The sequence below is a fragment of the Hetaerina americana genome, unplaced genomic scaffold (assembly GCF_022747635.1).
Source record: "Hetaerina americana unplaced genomic scaffold, ioHetAmer1.1.p SCAF_4, whole genome shotgun sequence".
Classification (NCBI taxonomy): Eukaryota; Metazoa; Arthropoda; class Insecta; order Odonata; family Calopterygidae; genus Hetaerina; species Hetaerina americana.
In genome coordinates, this window is record NW_027286985.1 from 28,908,124 (window position 1) to 28,919,271 (window position 11,148).

Sequence of the window (11,148 nt, forward strand, 5' to 3'; positions counted from 1 at the left end):
TGCCCTCAGCAAAGCTTGTAACCCTTTACTGATGATCAAGTTGTTATTAATTATGCTTGTGGAAATACCTACTGTAAAATATAATCAATCCCACCTTCAATTCAAATTTTTGTGCCTCACATGGATAAAATTAACTTTACTATCCTTCCATCTCACCTTACACAGACTTAAAACCATAGTTCCTCTCTCAATCTCTCATGATACATTTTCTAATTTTCCTGCCCTCAACTTTGTTTTAGCATTCCATTCCCTATTTAACTAATTCGGTCATCTTCTGTGATGTTCCTCTTGTCTCCTTCACTTTGCACTATTTTGTGAGATGACGACAAGCAAAAGACTTGCCTATACCGCTGCTGGGAAAGCTGCACTGCCAAGTGAGTTGATTCCTATAGTTGCCAGGACTAATTTTCTCTCAGTGCTCATCATTCAATTCTAGGAATGAATAGCTGATGAGGTTTCCCATTACTTTCCTCAATAGTGTTTCTAACATGACATTATCATTTAATCGCCACCCCACTGGGGTTAGATGCCTTTACAGCCAGCCACTGAGAAACAGTCTGGTATTATACCTTTTTTTTGGCTCCTACCCTTTGAGCTATCTGGCATGGGTGACTCTAACAGCTGCCAATATCTTGCTTCCATCAGCATGCCTCTAAGGGTCATCACAATGCACAAGACCTTCCAGTACTAAAAGATTTTGTCCATGGGGAGGCCTCTTTTATGGCTTAACTGTTTATAAACAATTTGCAGTATTAACCTGTACAATATAACATTTACTATAATTGTTTTTTTATATATACAATTACAAAATTGTTACTGCAATTAGTAAAGATTTGCTGTTTGCATTTCATGAAGACCTATCTACTGTCCTATCCTATTTCATGAAGAACTATTTAATGCAAGAATATTGCACAAATGGATGCTAAAAATGATGCCCATATGGGTAAAGTAGAGGATTGAAGGGGTCAGGTTTTAAACAGAACTCCTCTTGCTGTGTTAGATTTGTGTTTATTTCTATGAAAGTTTTAATTTGTCATTAAATCTACTTGTACCTCTCCATGTTTTGTCTTGAAAACATTTCTTTCGATAATTTAAAGGCCGCTTGGTCCAAAAATGAAATAATTTCTTAACAAACAACACAGTTGGCGAAGGCAAACGACGTGCGTGAAGAAATGGAAGATAAAATAAAGAAGGATGTCTATGCTTCCATATTTGAACCAATTTTGGGGTCTGAGTCATTTATGGCTGATGATCTTTTCCAGGTATGTCTTTACTTAAATTAAACGCATGTTCCCCTAAGTTTTATTCAGATAAGACAGTAAAGGGGTAACAATAATGTGCGAGGATATGGAGAATTTGTTGAGTCAAGGATAAATGGGTCACTACTCAGGAAAGTGAAAGAACTGTCAGAAAAGGAAGATCAGAAAATCTCTCCACACTGTTGAGAGAATATCATCATTGTTGTTAGCCATAGTGTGTCAGTTAAGCTAGTGCTGGCCATTTGTTTTTGTTGATTATTTGCTTTGCCCAGTATAGAATCTATCCCAGATTATGGGTTGGAAATAGTTAGAACTTTTCAATTGTGGGGTTCAAAGGACAAAAAACTACAATTTCATATACATTTTTTTTCATGACCATGCTTTCACTGCTCTGCATCATCGTAAGGTGGAAGATACATTTGTTGGAATGCAATGCGTATAGGTACATGTCAGTTCAAGCGGAAGGCTATGGAAGTGGGGTGGTGGAGCTGGTAGGCAGTGGCAAGCGGGAGGTAAGTTTAGGAGAGATAAGACGCGACATGTCCTGCAGTTGTGCAAGTGCAGGCAGAGAAGGGGGAAAAGGATTATGTGTTGGAATTTGTGACGTGTAGGTAGATGATGATGTTGCAAACCAGTGAAACCATGGTTGTGAACAATAAATGGTAGATGTGGAACAGTAGTTTTTTGCCATTTGAGCCTCACTGTTAAATCATTACTCTCCTAGCCATTTTAGCATTTTGTTTCAAGAGGGTGTTTTGTGCGGGTTCAGAATAGAGAAGTGACCAATGCATTTAAATGATAGGTGGCTGTTCAAAGCCAAATTTGTTTGGCAAATCGTTAGATGTGACTCAGAGTAATCTTGATTTTGACATGCTCAGTGATTTATAAAACTTAAAATTTCTTTTTACTTAAGATTTATAAAACTTGGGGTCCCAAAAAAAGAGGTTGATATGTGATTGGCTAATTGTTTATGATTATTAGTTGATATCAATGTTCAACCTTGATTTAAATATCTTAATCTCTTAAGAAATAGATTGCACAGTGGTAGCACTTGTGCTTTAGTAATATACTGAAAGAGGAAAAGATTGATTGAGAAATCACATCTTTTACTATTCCCATTTCAACATACTAATACTGGTTGAATTACAATGTGAATTTTTCCTTTTGTCTGCCTCAGTTTGGTTTCAATAATTTTAAAAAGTTAAGCTAACTTTTTATGTCCCTAAAAAATGAGTTTAAAATTAACTATCTCAATGAACAAGTGAATACATGTCAAAAATAATATCTATATATTCCAAGCATTTATTAAAGCATTAAACTGCAGCATGGTCCACTTGTCAAACTGGAGTCAACATTTGATGTATGTGATGAAGACTGAAATATTGGTTCCCACTCTAACTCAATCTTGGAACTGAAGCATGTGGAAGGGTGAAGCTAAATCTGTGTTGTCTTGAAAATGTTGATGAAAAACATTGATTTATGAAATACATTAATTAAATCTATTTTATAAAAATAATAAACTTAATTTAAGGGTTTGATGTTTCCTTTTAAGTAGTGTGAAATAATCTCTTAATTATTTTGTAAATAGATGGATGTGGTTAGCTTGTATGCTGAAGCTCTGCGTTTTGGGACAATGCTAGCATTTCGGTCTGCACCATGGTTGACCCTGTGTTCACGTCTCCTGTCCCACTGTCAGGTTCTTTCTTTGCTTGCCATGGCTCTTCTTGCTGGTGACTGGGTACTGAGAGAGCGTGTTCTCACCCTTGTTAGTACAGTGGCTTTCCCGGAAGAAAGGTAATAAGAGAAATAATCACCTGTTCTAAATATCTGTGCATGCAGTAAATAATCTAAATTTAGGATTCGATTTTGCATCTCTCTGATGGAATAGGATTTTTTGCATGGATCAAAAGGGTAAATAACCCAAAATGTAGTTGGCAAAACATATTTATAAAAAATTAAGTAAGCAGTATGTTAAACTTGAAATGTTTGTTCCACAGCAATGTCATTACAAGTTATTAATCATTACATTTTGCTCATTGACTATTGGAAATATTTCAGTATTTCTGAAATAATAAAACAATGACTGCTTAAGCCCAATGCTTCTGTGGTGAATAATTCTAGACAATTGGAACGTGTTGTGTAAATTAATGTTGAGAATCTCATGCATCAAAATCTTATATTGCTCAATTGCCACATTGATTATACAATATATCTATGGAATGCTTCTCATTTTTATATTTTTTCCATCTGAAGTGTTGCTTCATTAGCTAAGGCGATGAACAGCACTGAGCCATTGCTTATGACTTCTGATAAATGCAATGGGAAAGTTTTAGTGAGTGGAGATTCCATGAATACCAATTTTCTTCAGTCATTTAATGGCAAAATCAGTGGTTTGCCATATAATTCCCCCCAGAAACTTTCAGAAGAGTTACCACCCCTTACCCGGGAGCAAGAATCAAGGCTTGATTCTTTCATTTCAACTCTCCAGAAGGCTAAGGATGACAACAAGGTAATTATAGCTTTATTATTCTTAGATGACAGATCTGCAATTTCTAGCAGTTTAGTATGTTGCTTATCCCTTGAATCTCTCTCCCTCTCTTTTCTCAAATGCAGATTGAGGACATAGCAATGTCTGCCCTGATTGAGCTGTATGAATATAAACTTGGAGGGATGGGTCATGCTGAGAGGGCATTGCAAGCTAACCTGGACTCCTCTACGACACATTTATGTCTGCTGCAGCACAAGCTTGCTCAGTCCAGTGTGGAGGTACTGTCTTGGCTTTGAATATTGGGCAAGTGTATATATTTGTCTGGGGAAGTGTGTTATGATCATTTTAAGCACTTCGGCATTCAAAATTGTTATTAATTTGGCAAGGAATCTCTGAACGGTGTGCATACTGTTTATTCAAACATTATTAAATACATGAATATCAAGCTATCTCAATTTGATATCATAGAGCACAATGTTTTTGGAAAATTATTCAAAGAATAAGGGTGTACTTAATGCATTTTTACTTACTTGCATTTTTTTTGTAGGGTTATAATAGATATCGTAAACATTTTTGGCTGGGTAATGACTTTTTCAAACCACTTGGCTTAGAAATACAAAGAGCAAATAATAATCTTATAATTTATGTATGGTACATCCATTTTTTATCCAAAGTAGTTAATTATACTCCTATAATTGATAATATCCATCATATTAATGAAAAAATTTCCATTGAAACCCATGGGATGTTGCATATTTTTAGAATAGATTAATTGGAATGTATTTACTATGAAATTCTCATTCTAAGCCATAGCATGATCCTGTGGCCCACAAGTCAATGCATTACTTCAAACTCATTTAAATATTGAACACTGGAAAATGTGCGCTGCCTACTTCCCGGAAGATTTCAGGGGGACACAACTCATCCTTCATTATGACAACTGTGGTGAAGATAACTGGGTTTGAAATGGATAACTGGCAGCCTTGAGCTTTTATTTAGAAATATAGGGATGCATATACTTTCTAATTTTAATAGCTATTTTGATGACATTCAAGAAGTTCTCTCGGGTTTCCCACCGGGTCAGGTTGCAGTACACCAACGTTTCGAAGGCTGACTCTGCCATCGTCTTCAGGGTGAAGACTTCACCCTGAAGACGATGGCAGAGTCAGCCTTCGAAACGTTGGTGTACTGCAACCTGACCCGGTGGGAAACCCGAGGGAACTTCTTGAATACCATACGCCGGGAAAACCTGAGATCCTTCATTATTTTGATGACATTTTATTATGATTTTCACTATTAAAGATAGACTTATGTAACGTCAGGGTTAGAAGTATATGAAAACCATTTTTGAAATGAAATTAGCCATCAAAAGAGGAAAGGATGGTAGTCGGTTGCTGTCAAAGAAAAGTGGAGGCAGATAGACCTGCAGAGCTAGTGAGGAAAGAATTTGGGAATGCAAAGATAATTAGTTGTGATCTTCAGTGCATGTTTAACATACATTGGTGTAAATAGTGAATGTTAGCTATAGTATACTGAATTGTGTTTATGATGTCAGATACGCATGATCATTTCAAAGTGTTGCTCCCAAGTAAAGCCCCCAAGTGGAGTGGGCTTGTTGTCAGATGACTCGATGTATATAGGATGGGTATGGAAGTTGGGAGGATGGATTTGTTAGAAAGGGTGAAAAAATTGTGTCTCAAATGTGACATTTCATGTGAATGAAACTAAAAATTTAATAGATGTTTTCATAAACCAATATAAATTTGTAATTTAAAAAAAATGTGAGGATGATCAGTTAATGGTGATGGTAAAAATATTTTAGTTGTGGAATAGTCGATAGTTCCAATTGCGTATCTTGTAAGTATTGCCATGGGCTAAAAATATTTTAGGCACCTCACTGCATTGGGTAAAATGGAAATGAATATTTTTGTAGCTTTGGGACAAAAGTCAATTCTTCAGCAAGTTAGAAAATGATGATGGGATCAAGTTGCTGCTTAACAGAATTGTTGCTTGCAGGAGCAAAGAATATCCATTGCCGTGAGAAAGCTTGCATAACACCTGTATCATAGTTAGAAAGTGCAATGAACCTTTCTGTTATGGAGCTAATTCTTATGTTATATTTATTTCTAATATTTAGGCACATAGGTGTCTTAAGTTTGGTTGGATATTTTTATGATCAGTGTCATAGTTACTGAAAAATGGTATTGTAAGTACATAATAGACCATCAGTGTAGTTGTTTATTTATTATGAACTTTTTGCTTTTTTGAATTAACAATGTAGAAATTAATTTTTTATTGTCATTTTTGTGTGTTTTCAAATAGTTGAGTCGTCTGCATCAGCTTATGTATTACAAACAACAGTGCTTGGAGGGTTGCCAGGCTGAAAAACAGCAGTTGACTCTTAAGCTACAGAATGAAGAGCTGAAAGCAATGGAGAAACATACTCAACATATGCAGGTTTGATTGTCCATGGTTTTTTTATTTGCTGATTGGTAGAATGTTAAAATTCTACAATTAGCATTTTATTGAATCCCTGTCACAGCTCCCAGACAGGTGTTTTAATGCCTGTATGTGTATTGGAAGCATATTAAAGCAGGTGGAAAAACTAATGGGCATTGGTACTGGTTGGAAAAATCTGTTGAAAAATGTTTCTTGTATGGCTCGAACATAGGGTAAAATCAAATTAATTGTAATCCAGGGCAGATTTCAAATAAAACTCAACAATACACAGTCATTATGTGGTTGTAAACGAGAGATTGCAATATTATGATGGTTATGAGAAAGTCACAATTTCAGTATGCATGCAAAAGAAGAGTATAATAAAATAAACAGTGCAATTAAAGTTGGTAGAAAATTAAAATATGAAAGTGCATGTTTAAGGATCAGTATCAAATAAAATCAAAACAACAATTCATACGAGTAAGTATATGTACATCTATTTATGAAACCTTATTTGAGTGTACACATCAGTGAGTCCAAGACTATTTGTTTGAGCATTGGGAAGTTATTACTATGAATGTTAAGCATCAAATGCATATTGTGGTAAAAGTGCATAGCCCTAATTGAGGGGATATTAAACATTTGAGAAATTTCTCCTGCATTGTTTGGTAAAAATCATGTTTGTTTCTGGGAATAGTTGAGTTGTAATTTTTCTGCTGGCACGGAGCATATGAATACACAATCTACATAAGGAAGTTTGGTCAAACATTGCCATTTTAAAGAAAGGGAATGAATTCCAAGTATCTGCATTAATAAAATATAAATGGTGATTCAAAAGAGGGAAAATCAATGTATTAATTACGAGCCATTATCTAGGACTTATGTTGAAGTCTCTTGATACCTGTGTGATATCCTAGGGGGTTCCAGATAATGAATTTTATGACTGAATTTGCCTTACTTTGGAACAGCATTAGTTTTAAGCATACACATGTCTTTGATATCTCTTGGGAATCTCCAAATGAAGCCTAACATCCATGAGAAACTTGCCACTTCATTGTGTCTTAATGACAAGTTGTGATCAAAAGAAACTCATGCTCTGTAATAAATTTAACATAGGGGTAGATTTACCATTAATTGAATCATTAAATTGATAAGGCTATTTTTGTGTACCAAAAAGGAAAGGATGCTCTATTTTTTGTTCAAAGTCGTTTGACTATTTTGCAAGTGATTATAAAATTTTAGGAAAAATATTAGTGAAAACAATTTGCTTTGCAAGGCTATTAAATTTCTTTTTTGTCATTGAAACTTTTTTTCAATGAGCATGGAATAACAAAAAAATTGAAAAAGTAACCATTAATCTTCCAACAGTTTGCTAGGTTAATGGATGTTATTTAAATTCTGGATAAGAGGTACCATTTACCATAAATATATATTTTCCTTTTTGAATTTTATGTTTAGTTTTAATGACCTATTAGTTAATTATGAAGATACTGTGTGCTTTTTCCATTAGAAGGGTATCTTGATCTGCATGAGCTTCTTGATCCTGATTCTGATGCTTCCTGAATCAAACAACACGTCAAAGTAGACTTCTATGCTAATTAATGCCTTGCATCTAAGATCCATTGTTAATAACCAGTGAGCCTATACATTTTATTGAGAAGTGAAAATGCTTTTTAAAAAGTTTGGACATGAATGAATCAGTATGAATTAGTTTGTTTTCCTTTTCAAACTTAAATTTGTAGTCCATCATAATTATAGAAAGCAGAGATATAAAAGCAAGTTAGATGAAAAAGCTTTCGAAAATATTTCCATTTTCAAGTAAACAGTAATCTGAATTCCTTCCAGGAAATGAGAGGAAAAATGAGAGAGATTGAAGTTTCCCAGAGGAAAGAAGCAACTTTGCGGAAAGAATTTGAGGCAATGGCCAAAGAAAAGGAAGAAGAGAAAGCGGAGTATTCAAAATCCCTGACAGGTTAGTGATCTTGCTCTCCTTTCCATTTCTACCTTTTTCATCCATTATAAATTTCAGTCCACATTATGGACTTCCCTATTCTTTACATTGGCCATTTCAAGAAATCATGTATGTATTGTCAAATCTGAGGTACGACTGGAGATGTGAAGATAGTATTCTAGCCATGATGCGAAAGCTAAATCATCAAATATACATCAATAAGTTCATAACATAATTAAACGATAAAATTTATGTCATAAAAGTTGAATATTAGTTATTTTCACATTTTTTATGCACGCCCACACATGATTGTGTGTGTGTGAGTTGCAGTAGTCCAGGGGTGGAGCGTTGGACTACTGACTTAGAGGGCCCAGGTTCGATTCCTGGGCCATCCCCCCTGGGCACCTGCAGCTCCACACAAGCTATGTGATTTTTCGGGTACCACACCTTCCTGAGAAACCATAACAGACTCAGGGAGAGGAACTGGCTTCCCCACCCTGATGTGTGAATTTCACATGACATCAGGCTTAGTAGAGGGTGGATATGCAATAAGGTGTTCTAATTTCATCTGATTAAAAAATATTTATTTGTATTTTGTGATGTATGTTAAACCAGAAATTAGTGTTTGGGTAGTATTTAGGTCCTTTTAATTGAGAGGTAATTAACTCTTTATTTGTGTTATGTGATCTTCATTTCAGCACTTATGGAAAGGGTTCAGGAGTTGGAAGAGAGCATTCAGAAAAAAGATAAACTGTTGGAGGACAAGCAGAGAGAAAATGAGAAATTATATAAAGTGAATAAGGATCAGCAAGAAGTAGGTGGCTTTTTTTAAAATCCAATATTTATTTGCATTTCAATAAAGTTTTGTTGTATTTCTACCAATGTAATAGTTTAATTGCTTTGCCTAAGTGCCTCATTGTTCTGTTTTTGATATAATACATAATATCTGTAGCCATTATTACACATAGCTATCCATTTTAAATTCTTGTATAGTATTGCTAGTGACATTTATTCATTTAAATTATTCTGTAAGTATTTAATCTAATGCATGCTGAGGGTGAAAGACAAACTAAAATGCCAGTTTATACTTCAGTAATGCCAAGATGACCTTTCAGCAATTTTTTATTCATGATAAAATGGAAATTAGTAATATTTATTTATATGGAGATTGACAGGTGTAGTTCTTAATTATTCCTTATACTATGATATTTCCTTTAAGGTTAGTCTTTTTGTATTTAGTAGTAATCTGAAAAGTATGGGAATATCCACGCAGGAATTGAACCCACGACCTCTCGGTTGCCAGGCAAGGGTATCACCCTGCTGCCTATATCGCCCATCTCCCTATTCTCAAATTTTTCTTAATTTTACAAAAGTGCATGTATCCTTCACTCATCTCCTTACATATTTGCTAAGAATATTTCATTATTCTTATTAAAATTTCATTGCCTCATATGCTGTCAAATGTCATGGTGCCATGTGTTACTAAGATACATCCTTAGCTCTAATTAGAATTGCTTTATTAGCATGTTTATTTTTACCCTTACTTGAGTCAGTGAATGAGTTTTGCAGTAACAGTGATTAATTTTTCTTTTCCCATTGCACTTTTTTCCCATTGCACTTTTTTCCCAAGGTTCTTAGAAAACTCTAATTCTGGGGATTTAATGTGATGTAGACAGTAGGCACCAGGAGTTGGGAAACTTTCTGGCTCAGGGGTCATAGGGAATCATAAAAGTATTTTTTGCCTTATTATTGCATTGTATGACATTTTTATGGGATGTATCAAGTACTCAGTTAATTAAAATTTCTCTGTTGTAATAGGGTAGAATTTTGGTCTCATAGATCTCCTAATTTTAGAAACATTAATTATTTTCTTCTTATGCAGGATAACAACTCTCTTCGACTTGTAAACAAGAGGAATGAACAGATTATTTTGGAGAAAGAAGCAAAAATCAAGGAAACCAGTAAGGAGCTTCAAGAACTGCAGCGTATTAGGGAAGTGATTTATGAAATTTCAGCGGGGAAAAAGAAAATGGAAAAGTGATCCATTAAAGTGGATGAATAAACTGGTTTCTATAGTTGTAAATATGAATTTAAATTTATAGAATAATTATTTGTAAATAGGCGTTAATGCACATATGGTGTATTCATGACTGGTAATTTTAGTAGTATGACATCAAATAAGGAATATACTTTTAGAATCACATCTATAGCAATGGTTCTTATTTTATTTGCATATCAATTAATTTACATATGACTATGATTATTCATGTGTGTTGTACATTTGCAGAATTTCTTCATATCCATCATAAATTTGTTCCATAGTAATTTGAAAATAGATTAAAATCATAGCCTGAGGACGATTTGGTTTTCTAATAAGTTTTTGAAAAATTTGAATCTAACAAATGCCCCAAATATTTTTTTTTTGCTGATCTAAATTTTGTTTTCAATGATTCAGCATTTTTACGCTGCTTTTTCTCGGTTGACGTTGTTAATGTTCTAATAGTTACTGCTTTTTTTTAAAGACAGGATAGTTATTTGATTTATTATCTTATTATTTTAGAATGGTCCTTGTTGTAAGGTTACTTTTCATGTTTTCTTTTGTCTTACTTTTACACTGAAATAGGATTTTGTTCTTATATATGGGTTCTTTAGGGAGCATAATTATAAAGGTCTTACATAAAAATGCCTTGCCACCCAAAACATTGTGAGTAATGTTTAGAGACTGTGTGAGTTTAGACTCGGTGTGTTCATATTTTTCAAAAAATTATTTCTGTATTCATGTTTCTATTTTGTATAAACTTTGGTGACACATTTCAAAGTGTCTTTATACTTATGGCATGCAGATATATTTTGAAAAGAATACTTCTTAAACATTAAATCCGATTGAATGGTGAAATCACCTACCTAAGCTCATAGCCTAAGATATATTCCTCCTGGTTACCAGATGACATCTTAGCAAGGACAGTTTTATGTATGCATTATACATTTTTATAAACAAGATCCATATTTTA

General features: G+C 34.1%; 1 protein-coding gene across 1 annotated transcript in view; it reads left to right on the forward strand.

Annotated features, from left to right (window-relative positions):
- Nucleotides 1–10,426, forward strand: part of LOC139692135 (protein CIP2A) — a 29,773-nt gene extending 19,347 nt beyond the window's left edge. The window contains exons 10-17 of the mRNA XM_071590183.1: nt 1,143–1,262; nt 2,848–3,053; nt 3,513–3,768; nt 3,873–4,025; nt 6,070–6,204; nt 8,032–8,158; nt 8,836–8,951; nt 10,020–10,426. Coding sequence (XP_071446284.1) covers nt 1,143–1,262; nt 2,848–3,053; nt 3,513–3,768; nt 3,873–4,025; nt 6,070–6,204; nt 8,032–8,158; nt 8,836–8,951; nt 10,020–10,178 — 1,272 coding nt within the window. The 3' untranslated portion in view covers nt 10,179–10,426. The remainder of the gene's footprint in view (nt 1–1,142; nt 1,263–2,847; nt 3,054–3,512; nt 3,769–3,872; nt 4,026–6,069; nt 6,205–8,031; nt 8,159–8,835; nt 8,952–10,019) is intronic.
- The last annotated feature ends 722 nt before the right edge of the window (nt 10,427–11,148 follow it).